Source organism: Hyla sarda, chromosome 7, assembly GCF_029499605.1.
Source record: "Hyla sarda isolate aHylSar1 chromosome 7, aHylSar1.hap1, whole genome shotgun sequence".
NCBI lineage: Eukaryota > Metazoa > Chordata > Amphibia > Anura > Hylidae > Hyla > Hyla sarda.
Window position 1 is genome coordinate 178,967,229 of NC_079195.1, and position 23,477 is coordinate 178,990,705.

The 23,477-nt window shown below is 44.7% G+C and overlaps 1 protein-coding gene across 1 annotated transcript; it reads right to left on the minus strand.

Annotated features, from left to right (window-relative positions):
- Window positions 1–6,066: 6,066 nt before the first annotated feature.
- LOC130282836 (oocyte zinc finger protein XlCOF7.1-like) lies at window positions 6,067–23,459 on the minus strand. The gene is made up of 7 exons (XM_056531667.1): window positions 23,367–23,459; window positions 16,683–16,787; window positions 16,387–16,566; window positions 15,904–16,027; window positions 14,796–14,893; window positions 14,455–14,563; window positions 6,067–8,872 (listed from the first exon to the last, which is right to left on the minus strand). The coding sequence occupies exons 2-7, from the start codon at window positions 16,782–16,784 to the stop codon at window positions 8,139–8,141; spliced, it is 1,347 nt and encodes a 448-aa protein (XP_056387642.1). The 5' UTR covers window positions 16,785–16,787; window positions 23,367–23,459; the 3' UTR covers window positions 6,067–8,138.
- Between the last annotated feature and the right edge of the window lie 18 nt (window positions 23,460–23,477).

Sequence of the window (23,477 nt, forward strand, 5' to 3'; positions counted from 1 at the left end):
CAGCAGAGCCCAGTGTGCAGTGAGCATTACACCACCATCAGAGTGTAAATCCCGCCCACCTGGTCATGTGGCTCTGAGACTCCTCCCACACAGCTGACTGATCACATGACTGTGACATCAAGGAAGGTCCTGCAGAAAAACCACCCCAGCCAACAATATATATATATATATATATATATATATATATATATATATAAAATATATTAGTATTCAATGACAGGTGTCCTTGCACAGAGTTTATGTCAGTGCTGAGGCATATAAACCCTGTATAGCAGGGATCTCAAACTCAAATTATACAGGGGCCACTGGAGGTAGCAGCTGGGTGAGGCTGGGTGACCTCATCATGTGCCCCTCATAATCCACCAGCAACCCCCCTCCATTCCCCCTACCCCCGTGTGGTAATAGCATGAGCTGATGGATGATGGGGGTGCTACTTCTGGGGGTTCCCCACATTAGGTATTAGCAAGTTCCCCACATTAGGTAGAAGCAGGTTCCCCACATTAGGTAGAAGCAGGTTCCCCACATTAGGAAGTAGCAGGTTCCCCACATTAGGTAGAAGCAGGTTCCCCACATTAGGTCGAAGCAGGTTCCCCACATTAGGAAGTAGCAGGTTCCCCACATTAGGTAGAAGCAGGTTCCCCACATTAGGTAGTAGCAGGTTCCCCACATTAGGAAGTAGCAGGTTCCCCACATTAGGTAGAAGCAGGTTCCCCACATTAGGTAGTAGCAGGTTCCCCACATTAGGTAGAAGAAGCAGGTTCCCCACATTAGGAAGTAGCAGGTTCCCCACATTAGGTAGAAGCAGGTTCCCCACATTAGGTAGTAGCAGTTTCCCCACATTAGGTAGAAGCAGGTTCCCCACATTAGGCAGAAGCTGGTTCCCCACATTAGACAGAAGCAGGTTCCCCACATTAGGTAGTAGCAGGTTCCCCACATTAGGTAGAAGCAGGTTCCCCACATTAGGTAGTAGCAGGTTCCCCACATTAGGTAGCATTGTCGCCCCCCCCCCCGACTCTATCACACACAGACAGACACCCACACATGCACACAGACAGATAGATAGACACACGCATAGACACACTTACCTGTCCTGCGCTGCTCTTCTCTCCGCCGGCGGCCTGACGAGTGACGTCACTGACGTCCTCCTGTGGGGGTCTACAGAGGGACGTCACCTCATCAGACTCGGGCCGGCCGGCCAACCGAAGGCGAGGAGGAGGAGGGCGGGGTAAGTGAAGCCTTCTGGCATTTAGCACTGCTTGCCCGAAGCAGGGCTAAATGCCTGAAGAAACCACCTGCCCGGTGCCTGGAACTGCATGTCCCTGGCATCGGGCAATACAAATCACACATCCCTGGTGCAGGCCACAAACTTTCGTTCCGTGGGCCGCAAATGGCCCCTGGGCCAGGAGTTTGAGACCCCTGCTGTATAGTAAGTATATCGTGCTGTGTATATGGAATTGTACTCGCTGCAGTTGTCTCCTGGACACTAAGGGAGTTATTTATCAATAATGGTCTTGGCTAGATCCTTTTTGTTGTTTGTCTAGATTTATCATATTGTCGCAGTGACCATGATAAATTTTGTGCAGCTCTGCACCCAGATAATTTTCTACCGCCGCTTTCAGATCATGTCTACCCTGCTTCTGAGGAGCTTGTTTGTCTGTGTGTTTGCCATTGTGGTGTCCCGGTACAGTAGTGCATACCGTACCTTGGTTAGGGGTCCCCAAAGTCAGAGTTCCTAGTAACTGTGGGGTTCCGCTTCTTTAGTCATCCCCTAGTCACCCCTCAAATAGTTAATATTCTAGTGGATAATATGTAAATGCTGTATATTATATGTATGCTTACCTTCATAGCGTCGCAGGACCTTAGGTCATGTGATTCGGGTTGGTACTCTACGGTAGGTAAAAGAACCTTTGGAGGTTTATGGGTCATGTGATTACCCATAATTCTTTGTAAAGCTGATTGACAGATGGTCTGGACCAATCCTAAAACAGCCAGCCCCTGCCCATATAAGGGAGCTTCAGCCAATAGACGCTCTCTTGGGTTGCTGACACATCATGAGGACAGACCTCCGCAACTTACAACGACTGCTACTAGGCCACAGCCTGCCGGCCTCGGCCTGAAACGAAACAGTGAGTTCTTACAACTTCCCTGCTTATGCTAGCGAGACCTCTGGACCCAAACATACCCCTAAATCCAGCGGATCTATGCTTACAAAATCCTACTAATCTAAAGAACTTACAAAAGTCCCAACCATACGTCATTCTCAGCTGCGCTGTACATAGACTTTGTTATAAATACTGTTCCTGTTATCCCATGTTACAGAAAATCTTCAGTAAAGTTTCCGAAAGTTTTCAGTAAAGCTGTGGTTGTGGACATTGCATTTATTCTACATCTCCCTATCGCTTTTGGGAAGGGTGGCGATTGGCCAAGCATCACAGTATTAACCCTCACCCTGGCGTCACGACTGACAAGAGTTAATTATAACCGTGATATACCTCACAGCAACACCCCAACTGCCATACACCCCCAACCCCCCCCCCCCCCCCCCCCCAAGGTACCACACCATAATTTGTTTTAGTTTTCATTTTAAGGCAAATTAATGTCTAAAAAAAAGATCTGCAAAGAGTCTCCCTCACATTTGAATAGTGGTTTACCTTGCCGCAGGCCAGGGAAAAAAAAACTTTTTTGTTCAAGAGACGGAGGTTTTAGTTGAACAGGTATTTATTTTTAATAAACTTTCACCTTTTTATTTGTAACCCCTTAAGGATGCAGGGTTTTTCTGTTTTTGCATTTTCATTTTTTCCTCATCTCCTTCATAAAATTCATAACGCTTTCACTTTTTCACCTAAAATTCCATATTAAGGCTTATTTTTTGCGCCACTAATTCTTCTTCGTCATTTTACCCAAAAATTTACGGTGAAACGGAAAAAAATTCATTGGGCTACAAAATGTTTTAAAAAATGCCATTTTGTATCTTTTGGGGGCTTCCGTTTCTACACAGTGCATTTTTCTGTAAAAATTACACCTTATCATTATTCTGTAGGTCCATACGATTAAAATGATACCCTACTTATATATAAAGATTTATCAAAACCTGTCCAGAGGAAAAGTTGCTGAGTTGCCCATAGCAACTAATCAGATCGCTTCTTTCATTTTTAAAAAGGCTCTGAAAAATGAAAGAAGCAATCTGATTGGTTGCTGTGGGCAACTCAGCAACTTTTCCTCTTGGCCGGTTTTGATAAATCTCCCCCACAGATTTTTACATTTTCACAGCTTTGTAACCAAAGTGCATGCTTTTTATAACCCTAAAGCAGCCATGTGAACCTATATGGTACACAAAAATATTTTCATAAAATGACTAAAGAGAAACCATTTTGCATATAAATGTAGCACCTTGTATTGCTTGTCACTGTGCATGGGAATGCTTCTCATCTGAAGCGGCTGCAACCTTTCTGCATCTGACAGGTGTTCTCACACAGTTGAAAGATGGATTATACACTGTACTGAGGCAGGCAGCAAGCAGAGGAGAGAAAAAACCACACCCCACTCCCTTCAGAATTTCAGTCCTTTTCTTGGTAGTAGTCAGAACCAAAGAGCCCTGGATACCAGGGTTCATTTTCAAAATTAAAAAGACAGAGACCCCTGTTGCCATGTTTTTAACCTCTTGAGGACGTAGGGCATATCTGTACGCCCTGCGCTTGCAATATAACGCAGGATGAAGCGGTGACCCCACGTCATATCGGGTCGGTCCCGGCGGCTGACGGTAGCCGGACCCGTGGCTAATACCGGACATCACCGATCACTGTGATGTCCGGTATTAACCCTTTACACATGGTGATCAATGTTGATCGCCGCGTCTATAATGTAAAAAAATACATCCCGGCAGCTCAGTTGGGCTGATCAGGACCACCGCTGTGAAACCGCTGAGTCCCGATCAGCTGAGGACACACGAGGAGGGTCCCTTCCTTCCTCCTCGGTGTCCAAATGGCAAATGATTGCTACAAGCCTGAGATCCACTGATAACACTGATCAATGCAATGATATGGCATAGCATTGATCAGTGCTGGCAATCAGGGTTATGCATGTTATAGTCCCCTATGGGGGTTATAACATTGCAAAAAATAAAAGTGTAAAAAAAAAAAAAGTTAGTAAAGATGATTTAACCCCTTTAACCTCCTGATTTAACCTCCTAATAAAAGTTTGAATCACCCCCCTTTTCCAATAAAAAAAATAAAATAAACTGTGTAAATAAAAATAAATATAAACATATGTGGTCACACAATTTTGTCGCACAGTGATTTTTTTTTTTTTTTGTTTCCCTGTAGATTTTTGGGTAAAATGACTGATGTAATTACAAAGTAGAATTGGTGGCACAAAAAAAAAACAAAAAAAAAAAGCCATCATATGAGTCAGTAGGTGCAAAATTGAAAGGGTTATTATTTTTAAAAGGTGAGGAGGCAAAAATTAAGTCCCCAAGGGGTTTAACATTTATTTCACATCTTAGTATATTAGGAAAATGCTTAGTTTTTAAGGAAGTATTAAATAAAATAAAAAGTTGTTTCTAATGACAGTAACGCTTTAATGGTCGATTCACACGGTCAGCATGCTGCTTTGGGGGGCGGTCAGGTGCTATGCCTGCGGGTCCCGCAAATCCCGCACCACCACGGCAGCCTCAATATAAGTCCCACTCAGTTACTCCCAGTTAGCAGGGCTGCTGCTCCTCCCAGTCCTGGCCCCTCCCCCCTGCCATTTGGTGAAGCCCACACTCAGCCTGCCCTGGAGGATTGTCTGTACTCCATCTTAGATGATCCTGAAGACGATCCATCATCTTATGCTGGGCCCTGTAGGTCAGAGTGGGCTCGTGCGACAGGCAAGCGCACACAAACACACACTGCCACCAATGTATGTAAATGTACTGACTGAGTCCGTTGGCGATACTCCCTGCCAGGACCTTTGTCTGCACTGCTAATCACATGGGGGTAAGTTTACTGCAGAGCAATGATTGCACCCTAGTGTCTGCTACAGACACATACCCCACCTGTATAGGAATGTACACTACACACACTGCTATACACATGGGGGATATGTGCAGACTGCAGAGCATTGCACCCTAGTGTCTTCAACATACCTCCATGTGTATAGCAGTGTGTGTAATGTGCATTCCTATACAGATGGGGTATGTGCAGAGCATTGCACCCTAGTCTGTACTACAGACTAGGGTGCAATGCTCTGCACATACCCCCCCCATCTGTATAGCAGTGTGTGTGTACATTCCTATAAAGGTGGGGGTATGTGCAGACTTCAGAGGATTGCACCCTAGTGTCTGTACATTCCTATGTTAGCAGGAGCGGGCGAGTTTGGACAAACATTTTAGCGGGAGGGATTGGACACAAATGTTGCGGGAGCGGGCGGAGTGGAGCAAACACCCTGCGGGAGGGATTGGTCAAAAAATCTTTGGGAGCAGGATTGAAAAAAAAATAAATAAATAAAAACAGTCCCGCACAGGGCTCTAATCCAAAGAGTCAGGTAAGTGGTGTACACTATAATCTCCTTTCCTCAACATTCTACAGGGAGAGAACCTTACCTTCTGTATCCCAGCAGTCCAGTGGGCTTGGTTGCGCACAAGGTACTTGCAAATGGAAGTTGAAAGGAGTTGAGACAAGGAATTATGATCTCGAGGGGCATGCAATTTTTCCAAAGCTTTTTATAATCTTCACTCCCAATGGATAAGGACACATACAAATTTAATACGAGAATATTTAATTCAACATTTCTATCCATTTAATTTTGAGGCACATGCTGATCTTTAACGTTACCAAAAACTGATGATTTAGGACCCTCCTTTAATAAATACAGAGGTTAAATTAATTTATAATTATATATAATTTTATTTTGAGCTCAATGATGGGTCATAAAAATTGAAAAGATATTGTTGGACCACACTTAAAATCTCACCTTGAAGGCCATCTACTGGTTTACAGGAGAAGAGGTGTGTGCAGGGCAAAACCTGTTGCCTTCTTTACTAGTTGCTGATGTAGTTATCAGTGAATTATTGCTGCAACAGTAAAATTTACCATTTTAGAGATTACTATTCCAAAACAAAACATGACACTAAAAGGGGAAGGATTAAGGACATCAATGTAATGATATTTATTACTATTGTATATCTACATACATGGGGTCAAAGAGTACCTGTCATCAAACCATATTTTCTAAACTAACTCAGATTATTTTCCCTAACTACTCCTAACACCCCTCCTGTCCTAAAAAATTTTTTTCGAGCTCTAAAAAGCTCTGTATCATACCTTCCCCCTTACTCACATTATGTGAGCTCCCAGTAAGAGAAAGTGGGTGTTCCCCAGCAGGCGCGACGTCACTGAAGCCTGCAAGCGCTGTGCCTTGCCATGCCCCGCACGCACTTCCTGAGTTTGGACTTCTGCCAGTCCGGGTGGAGACCAAACTGACTGTTTGACTTGCGGCAGGGAACAGAACAGAGCCACCTTGTGGCTGTTTTTTCAATCACATAAAAAAAAAATATAAAAGGTTGAGAATTTTAACAGCAAGTATATAGCAAAGTGTCTTATAATAACATGGAACAATATATTAAAAGTTTAGTTTGGTGACAGGTACTCTTTAAAAGGCCATTGGATTTTGACAAAGAAGACCATACCAAGATAAGCACAAAGACCTGCAAGTAGTAAAGTAGTGCAAGAGACAAATGCTTTCTTAAATAAATAAATACATGCATGGATCACAGAATAATGAATAAACCATCTCATGTGTAAACCCTGTTGCAAAAAAAGGGGGAGTGAAGGAAAACCAAGCGAAAGAAAATTGCACAATCACACTGCGCCATTGGGTGAACAGAGATTTGGCCTCACTTATTCCCATCAATACCTAATACACTTTTGCATTATGGGCTGTAATGTAGAAGTGTATTATTGAGAATACCCAACCCTTATACCAAAGCCCTCCAGAACCATGTCACATGCTTTTTTAAATACTTTAATAATAAAAAAAAAGATGGAGATGGCAAGAATAACACCTGACAAACCACTTATTTTTCATTGGCAATTAGCAAGAGTCAATGGCAATTATAAGGAAGATTTTATCTTCTGACCATTAGATTGTGATCCACCAACACACAATACTTTATTTTTTATCTTGTTTCACCAAGACATAAATGGCTCTAATATGTCTAGCGCCTGTTGACCCCTTAACAGTACCTGTCCAGAGAAGAGTAATGTATATACACTGCTGAATTGTCAGCTTTTTCATATAGGTATTAGATGACTGGTTACATAGCCTTCCTGATAAAGTGAAAGATATTATAAAAACCTTTTTTATTCTAACCAGAACTCAGCTTAAATTTTTCCACAGCACTTCCAAGATAGGAATGCTAAGCGGTCTAAATGGGCCCATTTTATTGTTAGTCAATTTTGATAAATGAGGATCAATATTTGAACAATTAAGCAGACTATACTCTCTCTCTATTGTGATACTACAAAAGGAGTAAAAATAATGCATAAAGAAGTCTAGAGACACCACATGTTATCCTCTATGTCAAAGATGTCCAGAAAAGTTATTTAAGATTTAGCTATAAATACCCAACCCTTATACCAAAGCCCTTCAGAACCTGGTACATAGTACTGACCTTACTTACTGTCTTCCTTTTTGTTAATTTAAACAGACATCTTGACCAAATATGGCTTTATAAAAAAAAAAAAAAGAATAAAATAACACGCACATATATATATACATATATTTGTTTCTAGAAGGCAAACTATAGTAGCAGTTTACAGGAATTGGACACCACAAAATTGTCACATCCTAGTAAATTTAACTATGTCTGGGACATACAGGGACTAGGGTCTGGGAAGTAGAGTCTGCAAAAGCTAAACTGATTTTGATTGGGCAAATAAAATCACATGATCTGTTAAACTTCACATATTTCTAAGATTAGTGGTGGTCATCAATTCTTTAATTTTTCTTATCTTTACTTACCATATGTAACCAGTAAGAACAACTTGGTTTTCTTCCAACTCACATGCCAATATTGGCTGAGCATTGTACATTTGGGGGATATCCCAAGGCTTTTGGGGGGTATCCCCAAGCACAAAGTATAATTTCTAACAGCCCAATCATTGAGATAGTTTTTTCGGTGTGTGTATTTTTTGATGTTTAACAAGATGTAATTTCTGGACAAATGTTTTCCCACATTCTGAGCAAGTGAATGTCTTATTCTCTGTGTGGATTTTCTGATGTTCAATAAGATGTATTTTCTGGATAAATCCTTTCTCGCACTTTGAGCATGAAAATGGTCTCTCTCCTGTGTGAGTTCTCAGGTGTCTCTCCAGATGTGATTTCCTGGCAAAACATCTCCCACACTCCGAACATAAAAATGGCTTATCTCCAGTATGACTTCGCTGGTGTTCAACAAGTATTGATTTCCTGGTGAAACTTTTCCCACATTCTGAACATGCATATGGCTTTTCCCCTGTGTGAACTCTGTGGTGCTCAACAAGAACAGATTTCTTTGTAAAACATTTTCCACATTCTAAACATGAAAATGGTCTCTCATCTCTGTGAATTCTCTTGTGCATATAAAGATTAAAAGCATTTTTATAATGTTTCCCACATTCAGAACATTGATATATTTTATATTCTTTATGATTATTATTTGCATTACCAGTCTGCGATTGATCAAATGTAGTTTCCATGTGGTTAGTGAAATCGGATGACAGATTCGGGCTTGGAAGGACTGTGTTGGGGGTAACTGAGTTTTCAGTAGTAGTATGGTGAGAAATATCTTCAAGTTTTGCTTCATGATAAGGAAATAAGGGATGTCCCTCTGAGATTTCAGCACAGTCATCTGCTGAAATAAGAATTACAATTTTATTTTCAGGCTGATCTAGATATTTTAAAACCACTTTTAAAGGCAATAGTCTTCCCTAGCAACGAGCGATACAATAATTATCATCAGTCCCCAATGATACATTACATACAGTATTCGTTTTAAAATGGCTTTGTGAATTATTTGTTTTAGGAAATAAATTCCAAAGTCTGAGCTTATTAATTCATTCATTTTTAATAACATTCCTATGCTATTCCCAGGTGACAGTCCTAAGTTTACTCTGTACAGCTTCTTTATCATGCTATCAAAATAGTCTTGTTGGGCGTATTAGTGATAGAAAATGAACAGCAATGTCACCACTAAACAACTATTTGCACCTTTCTGTCTGAGACTTTGGGGTACATTTTAACCCCTTAAAGGGGTATTCCAGGCCAAAACTTTTTTTTATATATCAACTGGCTCCGGAAAGTTAAACAGATTTGTAAATTACTTCTATTAAAAAATCTTAATCCTTCCAATAGTTATTAGCTTCTGAAGTTGAGTTGTTGTTTTCTGTCTAACTGCTCTCTGATGACTCACGTCCCGGGAGCTGTGAAGCTCCTATGGGGATATTCTCCCATCATGCACATCTCCCGGGACATGACATCATCATTGAGCAGTTAGACAGAAAACTTCAGAAGCTAATAACTATTGGAAGGATTAAGATTTTTTAATAGAAGTAATTTACAAATCTGTTTAACTTTCCGGAGCCAGTTGATATATATAAAAAAAGGTTTTGCCTGGAATACCCCTTTAACCCCTTAAGGACTCAAGGTTTTTCCGTTTTTGCACTTTCGTTTTTTCCTCCTTACCTTTTAAAAATCATAACCCTTTCAATTTTCCACCTAAAAATCCATATTATGGCTTATTTTTTGCGTCGCCAATTCTACTTTGCAGTGACATTAGTCATTTTACCCAAAAATGCACGGCGAAACGGAAAAAAAAATCATTGTGCGACAAAATCTAAAAAAAAACGCCATTTTGTAACTTTTGGGGGCTTCCGTTTCTACGCAGTGCATATTTCGGTAAAAATTACACCTTATCATTATTCTGTAGGTCCATACGGTTAAAATGATACTCTACTTATATAGGTTTGATTTTGTCACACTTCTGGAAAAAATCATAACTACATGCAGGAAAATTTATACGTTTAAAAATGTCATCTTCTGACCCCTATAACTTTTTTATTTTTCCACGTACGGGGCGGTATGAGGACTCATTTTTTTGCGCCGTGATCTGAAGTTTTTATTGGTATGATTTTTGTTTTGATCTGACTTTTTGATCACTTTTTATTCATTTTTTAATGTTTTAAAAAATTACCAAAATACGCTTTTTTGGACTTTGGAATTTTTTTGCGCGTACGCCATTGACCGTACGGCTTAATTAATGATATTTTTATAGTTCGGAAATTTACGCACGCGGCGATACCACATATATTTATTTATTTATTTTTTTTACACTGTTTTATTTTTTTTATGGGAAAAGGGGGGTGATTCAAACTTTTATTAGGGAAGGGGTTAAATGACCTTTATTAACACTTTTTTTTAACTTTTTTTTTGCAGTGTTATAGCTCCCATAGGGACCTATAACACTGCACACACTGATCTCCTATGCTGATCACTGGCGTGTATTAACACGCCTGTGATCAGCATTATCGGCGCTTGACTGCTCCTGCCTGGATCTCAGGCACGGAGCAGTCATTCGTCGATCGGACACCGAGGAGGCAGGTAAGAGCCCTCCCGGTGTCCGATCAGCTGTTCGGGACACCGCGATTTCACCGCGGCGGTCCCAAACAGCCCGACTGAGCAACCGGGATACTTTCAGTTTCACTTTAGAAGCGGCGGTCAGCTTTGACCGCCGCTTCTAAAGGGTTAATACTGCACATCGCCGCGATCGGCGATGTGTGGTATTAGCCGCGGGTCCCGGCCGTTGATTAGCGCCGGGACCCACGCGATATGATGCGGGATCGCGGCGCGATCCCGCTTCATATCGCGGGAGCCGGCGCAGGACGTAAATATACGTCCTGCGTCGTTAAGGGGTTAAGGACCCGGGGTTTTTCTGTTTTTGCATTTTCGTTTTTTCCTCCTTACTTTTAAAAAATCATAACTCTTTCAATTTTGCACCAAAAAATCCATATGATGGTTTATTTTTTGCGCCACCAATTCTACTTTGTAATGACGTCAGTCATTTTACCCAAAAATATACGGCCAAATGGAAAAAAAATCATTGTGAGACAAAATAGAAAAAAAAAATAAACGCCATTTTGTAATTTTTGAGGGCTTCCGTTTCTACACAGTACATTTTTCGGAAAAAATGACACCTTATCTTTATTCTGTAGCTCTATACGATTAAAATGATACCCTGCTTATATAGGTTTGATTTTGTCGCACTTCTGGAAAAAATCATAACTACATGCAGGGAAATTTATACGTTTAAAATTGTCATCTTCTGACCCCTATAACTTTTTTATTTTTCCGTGTATGGGGCGGTATGAGGGCTCATTTTTTGCGCCGTGATCTGAAGTTTTTAGCGGTACCATTTTTCCATTGATAGGACTTATTGGTCGCTTTTCATTCCTTTTTCATTATATAAAAAGTGACCAAAAATGCACTTTTTTGCGCGTACGCCATTGACTGTGCGGTTTAATTAACGATATATTTTTATAATTTGGAAATTTCCGCATGTGGCGATACCATATATGTTTATTTTTATTTACACAGTTATTTTTAATGGGAAAAGGGGGTGATTCAAAGTTTTATTAGGGAAGGGGTTAAATGATCTTTATTCACTTTTTTTTTATGTGTTTATTTCTTGTAGTGTTATAGCCCGATAGGGGGCTATAACACTGCACACACTGATCTTTTACATTGATCAATGGTTTCTCATAAGAAACCACTGATCGATGGTTCTGCCGCTTGACTGCTCATGCCTGGATCTCAGGCACTGAGCAGTCATTCGGCAATCGGACAGCATGGAGGCAGGTAAGGATCCTCCGGCTCTCTTGTAAGCTGTTCGGGATGCCGCGATTTCGCAGCGGCGATCCCGAACAGCCCCCTGAGCTAAGCGGCATGGTTTTACTTAAACTTTAGATGTGGCGTTCAACTTTGAACACCGCGTCTAAAGGGTTAATAGCAAGCGCCAGCATGATCAGTGCTGCGCGCTATTAGCCACGGGTCCCGGCCGTTGTTAGAGGCTGGGCCCGACCCTCTATGACGCTATAGAACGGGAGGGGACTCAGGGCGTACAGGTACGCCCTGGGTCCTTAACAGGTTAAAATACATATAGATATTTATATAAGGAAGCAGCACTCCAAAGATCGATTTCTTTTTTTCACCCATACTTATGTGCAAAGTTGATCTTTTGCCCATTGCACCGTCAATACAAACAGCGGCACACACACACTAAAGCCCTCATTTACTAACAGCATTCCGACTCTTTTTGTCGCGTTGTGCGCCTAAATTCTAGGTAAATTCTGAATGTGAAACAAAAAGAACCCGACAAAAAGCCTACAAAATGGGCGTGTTTTTTGGGAAGAGAGGTGTGTTCCCTACATTTCATCAAAAATCACTCGACTTTTCTGAAAACCACTCAAAATCGTGAATTTTCTGGGAAGAAAACCCTGCACTTTAATGCATGTATAAAGTTTCCAAAAGTGGAGTAAATTGGTAAATACTATGGGAAAAAAGGTTGGATCACCAAAAAACACAACAAAACCTACACTCCACTGTTAGTAAATCAGGTTCACTAAGTGCCTGAGGCCAATGCCTTCAGCATCAAAACTCAGTGCTTGTGCTCTTTGTATAAATGAGATATAAACGCAGGCTTGGCACACATCAAAGAAGAAGGGAGAAGTAAGGGGACAAGGAGGTGTGCCAGCCCGCTGCACTTGAAAGGCTCGCCAATGCCCATGTCACACTTCATAGAAGATTTATTAGGCTTACAAAGAACATAGGCTACACCAAAGTTACAAGTGATTAAGTGTCTTCCCATTAATCAATGTTGCATATTGGGTGGGTGAACATTTTTTTTAAGCAGGGGTGTTAACTAGTCATTACGGATCCCAAATATAGAGACACATTTATGACATGCAGGTGCTATGGCATACAAAATTATGTATAACTAGCTGAGTACCCGGTGCTGCCCGGTTTTTCCTACCTTATCCTTGTGGGGGAGGAAAAGCAACAAAGGAGGAAGCTTTTGTCCTCATATCCCTTTCCCTAAATCCTGACCTCATATCACAACCCCAAATCCCCTCCTCATATTCCGACCTCGTATCCTGTCCTCATATCCCGTCCTCATATCCTGTCCCCATATCCCATCCTCATATCCCGTCCCAATATCCCGACCACATATCCCTTCCCCATATCCCGACCACATATCCCTTCCCCATATCCCGACCACATATCCCTTCCCCATATCCCGACCACATATCCCTTCCCCATATCCCGACCACATATCCCTTCCCCATATCCCGACCACATATCCCTTCCCCATATCCCGACCACATATCCCTTCCCCATATCCCGACCACATATCCCTTCCCCATATCCCGACCACATATCCCTTATCCATATCCCGACCACATATCCCTTATCCATATCCCGACCACATATCCCTTATCCATATCCCGACCACATATCCCTTCCCCATATCCCGACCACATATCCCTTCCCCATATCCCGACCACATATCCCGACCACATATCCCGACCACATATCCTGTCCCCATATCCTGACCTCATATCCCGTCCCTATATCCCGTCCTCATATCCTGATCCCATATCCCATCCTCATATTCTGACCCCATATCCTGTCCTCATATTCTGACCCCATATCCCGTCCTCATATCCTGACCCCATATGCCGTCCTCATATCCTGACCCCATATCCCGTCCTTATATCCTGACCCCATATCCCGTCCTCATATTCTGACCCCATATCCCGTCCTCATATCCTGACCCCATAATCCGTCCTCATAATCTGACCCCATATCCTGTCCTCATATCCTGACCCCATATCCCAGGTGGGCGTGTTTTTGGGAAATGGGGCATGGCATGCAGGGAGGGTGCGGCTTACCAGCCGGACTGACGCATTCACCAGGAGAAGCAGAGCAGAGCTTGTGGAGTAAGGCACCAGAAGTCCTATATACTTGCATGGGACTTGAAACAAGTTGACTAGAAATTAAGTTTCATGTTAATATCTTCAGCCGTTTGGACGTGATGCTGGAACATACACACACACACATATATACACACATACATACACACACACATATATACATACATACACACATACATACATACATACACACACACACAAACACACACACATACATACATACATACGCACACAGTGTTTTATATCTATATAGATTGAACTTGCTGGACGTGTCTTCAGCTTTGACCCATCAATACTGCTGGCAACCTTATACAGAGGTCAGGGAGAATAGTGTAACACAATACCCCCTGAAGATATGGTTAATCTTCTCTCCCTGACCTCTGTATACGGCTGTCAACAGCTTTTAGTAATATAGGAGAGGTCTATATACCAAGCAATAAATACTCACTTGGACAGATGTTCACATTCCTCTCCTCTTCCTTACACTGATGGTTACAATTTATATAAAGGTCTTCTTCTTCCATAACTTCCACTTTGATATTGATCAGATCTTCACTCTAATTTAAGACATAAAACAGATAATAAACAAATGAGAAAACTTCTGGAGAGTGTAGAGGGTATGTCAGTGTTTCCCAACCAGGGTGCCTCCAGATGTTGCAAAACTACAACTCCCAACATGCCTGGACAGCCTTTGGCTGTCCAGGCATGCTGGGAGTTGTAGTTTTGCAACACCTGGAGGCACCCTGGTTGGGAAACACTGGGGTATGTGGAGATCTCAGCTTCATCTACCTGATGATCCAGTGGAATATAATCATTTTCCTTTAGACAATCCTGTGAATATAGAGGACTGGGACATCTCTCTGGTGTATTTTGATTGTCAGATCCAACTGTTGGAAAATGCATTAAAGGGTACCTTTCATCAAAAAAACTAAAAAAAACTTTTGATATATTATAGATTAATGTATGCAGAATAACTTTCCAATCGCACGTTATAAAAAATAAAAAAAATATGCTTCTTTCTATTTAATTTTACACTTTGAAAAAATTACCACTATGGGTCTCCCTACCAGTCCTGGCCACAAGCCTTTTTTTAAAAATAGATTTCAGACTCATGCTGGAGTCCTAAATCCCAGACTGCAGCTGGGACACAGACAAGCTCAGCACTGCTCCCTGCCTGTCAATCAGACAGGCAGGAGCAAGCACTGTGCTCATGGCACAGCCGGGCATACTCCTGACTCTGCCTTACTGCATGCCCTCATTCATTTTATTATCTGAGCTCCGATCTTTCTTCTCTCTGCACTTGCAGTTGTAAACAGAGAGGAGAAGATTCAGAGCTGCCGGCTGCGGTGTTCACAGCCTCTTCCTCTCTCACACTTGGACAGCTGAATGAGCAGCCAAGAAGACAATAAATCAAATAGAAAGATAGGGTTTTGAATGAAAAGAAACACAGGGATAGTGTCAGTATGAGTCAGGGAAAGATGGGGGTGGGGATTAGGGAGAGTTTAGATTATGATAGGTACTCATTAAGCTTGAATGTATTGCCCCCAAAAGTGCTAACATTAAAGCGTTATGATCACTTGAAAAACTTTCCCATGTGGTTTATATTTTCAGATATAGTCAGGATAAGTGAGGGATTGTGGGGTTCAATTCCTGGCTGACCCCCAGTCTGACTCATTGTAGGATTGAACGCCATAGACTTACTATAGAATCCGTCTCCTACAATCAATCAGATGAAACGGCCAGCTGGGAAGTGAAGTGCTCCGTAGCACGCTTTTCCCAGCTATATCTTTATTTAGGTCTCAGCACCGACAACCGGACTGTTTAAAACTTTTGACATGTCTGTCTGACATTGAAAGTTTTTTTTTAAGTGACAGTAAGGCTTAAAGTATCCTCTTACCTGGTGATAAGATGGGCTGGATATTTTCCACCATGACATCTTTGTACAGATCCTTATGTCGTTCTAAATATTCCCACTCTTCCACCGAGAAATAGACAGTGATATCCTGATATCTTCTAGAAACCTGTTACAATGATACAGTCATTATTCAGTTATTTTTAGAGATGAGCGAACTTACAGTAAATTCGATTCATCACAAACTTCTCGGCTCGGCAGTTGATGATTTATCCTGCATAAATTAGTTCAGCTTTCAGGTGCTCCCGTGGGCTGGAAAAGGTGGATACAGTCCTAGGAGAATCTTTCCTAGGACTGTATCCACCTTTTCCAGCCCACCGGAGCACCTGAAAGCTGAACTAATTTATGCAGGATAAGCCATCAACTGCCGAGCCGAGAAGTTTGTGACGAATCGAATTTACTGTAAGTTCGCTCATCTCTAGTTCTTTTCATAGTATTGCTCTGTCATGTCCCCGCAGCAGTGCTCACCTCTCCAGTCAGCAGCTCTATGATCTTATTTGTGAGTTCTAGGATCATTTGCTCATTGTTTTTCTTATGAGTTGTAGTCATCATGAATGGACTTTGGGTCTTGCTCCTTTCTACTGACAAAAAAGAAAGGTGACTGGACCCCACACATTCACTAGATGTCTTCTTTACCAAGGTGTAATCCTAAATATGAAAAGGAACCTGATAAATGTCACTTACATTTTCGGAATATTTATCCTCTTTAATGTTATTTTTTTTTTTAAAAAGGACACCATGTGACAAATCCCAGATACCCTTACCTCTCCAGTCAGCAGGTAGATTATCTCCAGCGTTAGAGTTAATATGCGCTCTGTCATTTTATTTCTGCCCTTATCCAATGGATCGGTTAAGGAGAGGACCATTGCCTTGGAGAGAAAATTATGAGGAGACTTTAGTTAGGAGCATCCTGTACCAGAAAAAACATATTGGACAGTTCTTTACCAATATACAGTCCGTAAGTGTTGACACCCCTGAAATTTCTAGAAAATTAAGTATTTCTCCCAGAAAAGGTTTGCAGTAACACATGTTTTGCTATACACATGTTTATTTCCTTTGTGTGTATTAGAACTAAACAAAAAAAGGGAGGAAAAAAAGAAAATTGGACATAATGTCACCAAACTCCAAAAATGGGCTGGACAAAATTATTGGCACCCTAAACTTAATATTTGGTTGCACACCCTTTGGATAAAATAAGTGAAATCAGTCGCTTCCAATAACCATCAATAAGCTTCTTACACCTCTCAGCCGGAATGTTGGACCACTCTTCCTTTGCAAACTGCTCCAGGTCTCTCTTATTGGAAGGCGCCTTTTCCCAACAGCAATTTTAAGATCTCTCCACAGGTGTTCAATGGGATTTAGATCTGGACTCATTGCTGCCACTTCAGAACTCTCCAGCGCTTTGTTGCCATCCATTTCTAGGTGCTTTTTGACATATGTTTGGGGTCATTGTCCTGCTGGAAGACCCAAGATCTTGGATGCAAACCCAGCTTTCTGACACTGGGCTGTACAGTGCGACCCAAAATCCATTGGTAATCCTCAGATTTCATGATGCCTTGTACACATTAAAGGCACCCAGTGCCAGAGGCAGCAAAACAACCCAAAACATCATTGAATCTCCACCATATTTCACTGTAGGTTCTGTGTTCTTTTCTTTGTAGGCCTCATTCCATTTTCGGTAAACAGTAGAATGATGTGCTTTACCAAAAAGCTCTATCTTGGTCTCTGGTCTCTATCTGTTCACAAGATGTTTTCCCAGAAGGATTTTGGATTACTCAAGTTCATTTTGGCAAAATGTAGTCTTGCTTTTTTATGTCTCTGTGTCAGCAGTGGGGTCCTCCTGGGTCTCCTACCATAGAGCTCCATTTCATTTAAATGTTGACAGGTCACGCTGAGACTGATGCTCCCTGAGCCTGCAGGATAGCTTGAATATCTTTGGAACTTGTTTGGGGCTGCTTTTCCACCATCCGGACTATCCTGCGTTGACACCTTTCATCAATTTTTTCTCTTCAGTCCACACCCAGGGAGATTAGCTACAGTGCCATAGGTTGCAAACTTCTTGATAATGTTGCGCACTGTGGACAAAGCCAAATCTAGATCTCTGGAGATGGACTTGTAACCTTGAGATTGTTGATATTTTACCACAATTTTGGTTCTCAAGTCCTCAGACAGTTCTCTTCTCCTCTTTCTGTTGTCCATGCTTAGTGTGGCACACACAGACACACAATGCAAAGACTAAGTGAACTTCTCTCCTTTTTATCTGCTTTCAGGTGTGATTTTTATATTGCCCACACCTGTTATTCCCCAGGTGAGTTTAAAGGAGAATCACATGCTTGAAACAATCTTATTTTTCCACAATTTTGAAAGGGTTCCAATAATTTTGTCCAGCCCATTTTTGGAGTTTGGTGACATTATGCCCAATTAGCTTTTTTTCCTCCCTTTTTTGGTTTAGTTCCAATACACACAAAGGGAATAAACATGTGTATAGCAAAACATGTGTTACTGCAATCCTTTTCTGTGAGAAATACTTAATTTTCTCAAACAATGTCAAGGGCGCCAACATTTACGGCCATGACTGTATAATCAGGGAGTACAGTGTGTGGCAGTGATATACCAGGTGCCTAGTGTGTGGCATTATTATATTCAGAGGGATTCAGTGTGCGGCAGTTTTATATTCAGTGGCACAGTGTGTGGCAGTATTATATTCAGAGGGTAGAGTGTGCGGCAGTATTATATTCAGTGGATACAGAGTGTGGCAGTATTATATTCAGAGGGATTCAGTGTGTGGCAGTATTATATTGAGTGGATACAGTGTGTGGCAGTATTATATTCAGTGGCACAGTGTGTGGCGGTATTATATTCAGAGGGTACAGTGTGTGGCAGTATTATATTCAGGGGTACAGTGTGTGGCGGTATTATATTCAGAGGGTACAGTGTGTGGCAGTATTATATTCAGAGGTACAGTGTGTGGCGGTATTATATTCAGTGGATACAGTGTGTGGCAGTATTATATTCAGGGGCACAGCGTGTGGCAGTATTATCTTAAGAGGGTACAGTGTAAGGCAGTATTATATTCAGTGGCAGTGTGTGGCAGTATTATATTCAGAGGGTACAGTGTGTGGCAGTATTATATTCAGGGGTACAGTGTGTGGCAGTATTCAGGTCATACATACTCCACACTTCAGTCACTCTTCCGCTATTTCCTTCAGGGCAATGAGGCCGCTAGGTGTAAACCAGGCCTTAGCATTCAGCTCAGACCTTTACTGGATGGCAGACCTGAATAAGCGGACCCTCAGTAAAAATAGTTGAGTACCCCTGCTGTAGACCAACAGGGTGTGGCCCTTACACTAGTCTGTAGACCGACAGGGTGCGGCCCTTACACTAGTCTGTAGACCGACAGGGTGCGGCCCTTACACTAGACTTTAGACCGACAGGGTGCGGCCCTTACATTAGACTGACAGGGTGCGGCCCTTACACTAGACTGTAGACCGACAGGGTGCGGCCCTTACATTAGACTGCAGACCGACAGGGTGCGGCCCTTACACTAGACTGTAGACCGACAGGGTGGTGGCTAGGGATGAGCGAACTTACAGTAAATTCGATTCGTCACGAACTTCTCGGCTCGGCAGTTGATAACCAGTTGATGACTTTTCCTGCATAAATTAGTTCAGCTTTTAGGTGCTCCGGTGGGCTGGAAAAGGTGGATACAGTCCTAGGAAAGACTCTCCTAGGATTGTATCCACCTTTTCCAGCCCACGGGAGCACCTGAAAGCTGAACTAATTTATATAGGAAAAGTCATCAACTGCCGAGCCGAGAAGTTCGTGATGAATCGAATTTACTGTAAGTTCGCTCATCTCTAGTGGTGGCCCTTGCACTAGACTGTAGACCGACAGGGTGCGGCCCTTACGCTAGACTGTAGACCGACAGGGTGCGGCCCTTACGCTAGACTGTAGACCGACAGGGTGCGGCCCTTACGCTAGACTGTAGACCGACAGGGTGCGGCCCTTACGCTAGACTGTAGACCGACAGGGTGCGGCCCTTACGCTAGACTGTAGACGGACAGGGTGCGGCCCTTACGCTAGACTGTAGACGGACAGGGTGCGGCCCTTACGCTAGACTGTAGACCGACAGGGTGCGGCCCTTACGCTAGACTGTAGACCGACAGGGTGCGGCCCTTACGCTAGACTGTAGACCGACAGGGTGCGGCCCTTACGCTAGACTGTAGACCGACAGGGTGCGGCCCTTACGCTAGACTGTAGACCGACAGGGTGCGGCCCTTACGCTAGACTGTAGACCGACAGGGTGCGGCCCTTACGCTAGACTGTAGACCGACAGGGTGCGGCCCTTACGCTAGACTGTAGACCGACAGGGTGCGGCCCTTACGCTAGACTGTAGACCGACAGGGTGCGGCCCTTACGCTAGACTGTAGACCGACAGGGTGCGGCCCTTACGCTAGACTGTAGACCGACAGGGTGCGGCCCTTACGCTAGACTGTAGACCGACAGGGTGCGGCCCTTACGCTAGACTGTAGACCGACAGGGTGCGGCCCTTACGCTAGACTGTAGACCGACAGGGTGCGGCCCTTACGCTAGACTGTAGACCGACAGGGTGCGGCCCTTACGCTAGACTGTAGACCGACAGGGTGCGGCCCTTACGCTAGACTGTAGACCGACAGGGTGCGGCCCTTACGCTAGACTGTAGACCGACAGGGTGCGGCCCTTACGCTAGACTGTAGACCGACAGGGTGCGGCCCTTACGCTAGACTGTAGACCGACAGGGTGCGGCCCTTACGCTAGACTGTAGACCGACAGGGTGCGGCCCTTACGCTAGACTGTAGACCGACAGGGTGCGGCCCTTACGCTAGACTGTAGACCGACAGGGTGCGGCCCTTACGCTAGACTGTAGACCGACAGGGTGCGGCCCTTACGCTAGACTGTAGACCGACAGGGTGCGGCCCTTACGCTAGACTGTAGACCGACAGGGTGCGGCCCTTACGCTAGACTGTAGACCGACAGGGTGCGGCCCTTACGCTAGACTGTAGACCGACAGGGTGCGGCCCTTACGCTAGACTGTAGACCGACAGGGTGCGGCCCTTACGCTAGACTGTAGACCGACAGGGTGCGGCCCTTACGCTAGACTGTAGACCGACAGGGTGCGGCCCTTACGCTAGACTGTAGACCGACAGGGTGCGGCCCTTACGCTAGACTGTAGACCGACAGGGTGCGGCCCTTACGCTAGACTGTAGACCGACAGGGTGCGGCCCTTACGCTAGACTGTAGACCGACAGGGTGCGGCCCTTACGCTAGACTGTAGACCGACAGGGTGCGTCCCTTACGCTAGACTGTAGACCGACAGGGTGCGTCCCTTACGCTAGACTGTAGACCGACAGGGTGCGGCCCTTACGCTAGACTGTAGACGGACAGGGTGCGGCCCTTACGCTAGACTGTAGACCGACAGGGTGCGGCCCTTACGCTAGACTGTAGACCGACAGGGTGCGGCCCTTACGCTAGACTGTAGACCGACAGGGTGCGGCCCTTACGCTAGACTGTAGACCGACAGGGTGCGGCCCTTACGCTAGACTGTAGACCGACAGGGTGCGGCCCTTACGCTAGACTGTAGACCGACAGGGTGCGGCCCTTACGCTAGACTGTAGACCGACAGGGTGCGTCCCTTACGCTAGACTGTAGACCGACAGGGTGCGGCCCTTACGCTAGACTGTAGACGGACAGGGTGCGGCCCTTACGCTAGACTGTAGACCGACAGGGTGCGGCCCTTACGCTAGACTGTAGACCGACAGGGTGCGGCCCTTACGCTAGACTGTAGACCGACAGGGTGCGGCCCTTACGCTAGACTGTAGACCGACAGGGTGCGGCCCTTACGCTAGACTGTAGACCGACAGGGTGCGGCCCTTACGCTAGACTGTAGACCGACAGGGTGCGGCCCTTACGCTAGACTGTAGACCGACAGGGTGCGGCCCTTACGCTAGACTGTAGACCGACAGGGTGCGTCCCTTACGCTAGACTGTAGACCGACAGGGTGCGGCCCTTACGCTAGACTGTAGACGGACAGGGTGCGGCCCTTACGCTAGACTGTAGACCGACAGGGTGCGGCCCTTACGCTAGACTGTAGACCGACAGGGTGCGGCCCTTACGCTAGACTGTAGACCGACAGGGTGCGGCCCTTACGCTAGACTGTAGACCGACAGGGTGCGGCCCTTACGCTAGACTGTAGACCGACAGGGTGCGGCCCTTACGCTAGACTGTAGACCGACAGGGTGCGGCCCTTACGCTAGACTGTAGACCGACAGGGTGCGGCCCTTACGCTAGACTGTAGACCGACAGGGTGCGGCCCTTACGCTAGACTGTAGACCGACAGGGTGCGGCCCTTACGCTAGACTGTAGACCGACAGGGTGCGGCCCTTACGCTAGACTGTAGACCGACAGGGTGCGGCCCTTACGCTAGACTGTAGACGGACAGGGTGCGGCCCTTACGCTAGACTGTAGACGGACAGGGTGCGGCCCTTACGCTAGACTGTAGACCGACAGGGTGCGGCCCTTACGCTAGGCTGTAGACCGACAGGGTGCGGCCCTTACGCTAGACTGTAGACCGACAGGGTGCGGCCCTTACGCTAGACTGTAGACCGACAGGGTGCGGCCCTTACGCTAGACTGTAGACCGACAGGGTGCGGCCCTTACGCTAGACTGTAGACCGACAGGGTGCGTCCCTTACGCTAGACTGTAGACCGACAGGGTGCGGCCCTTACGCTAGACTGTAGACGGACAGGGTGCGGCCCTTACGCTAGACTGTAGACCGACAGGGTGCGGCCCTTACGCTAGACTGTAGACCGACAGGGTGCGGCCCTTACGCTAGACTGTAGACCGACAGGGTGCGGCCCTTACGCTAGACTGTAGACCGACAGGGTGCGGCCCTTACGCTAGACTGTAGACCGACAGGGTGCGGCCCTTACGCTAGACTGTAGACCGACAGGGTGCGGCCCTTACGCTAGACTGTAGACCGACAGGGTGCGGCCCTTACGCTAGACTGTAGACCGACAGGGTGCGGCCCTTACGCTAGACTGTAGACAGACACAGTGGACAATATACGCAAAGGATGAGCAAATAAAATATAACTATAATATAAAATGAAAAAAAATCTTTGCTAATAGAAAGACTAAATGCTTCCCGATGACAAGGCCTATGGACATCAGATGTCTGGGCATGCTGAGTGTTATAGTTTTGCAACATACCATAGGGCCCGACACATATCACCAAGAGAACGACACGTTCTACTCTAGTGTTTTCCAACCAGTGTGCCTCCAGCTGTTGCAAAACTACAATTCCCAGCATGCCCGGACAGGCAAAGGCTGTCCGGGCATGCTGGGAGTTGTAGTTTTACAACAGCTGGAGGTACACTGGTTGAGAAACACTGATCTACTCTGCGCACACACCTTATAATAGCGGACAAATCCTGCTCCAGACACATCAGAGTGTAAACGCCTCTCTACCCGATCATGTGGCTCTGAGACTCCTCCCACACATGTGACTGATCACATGACTGT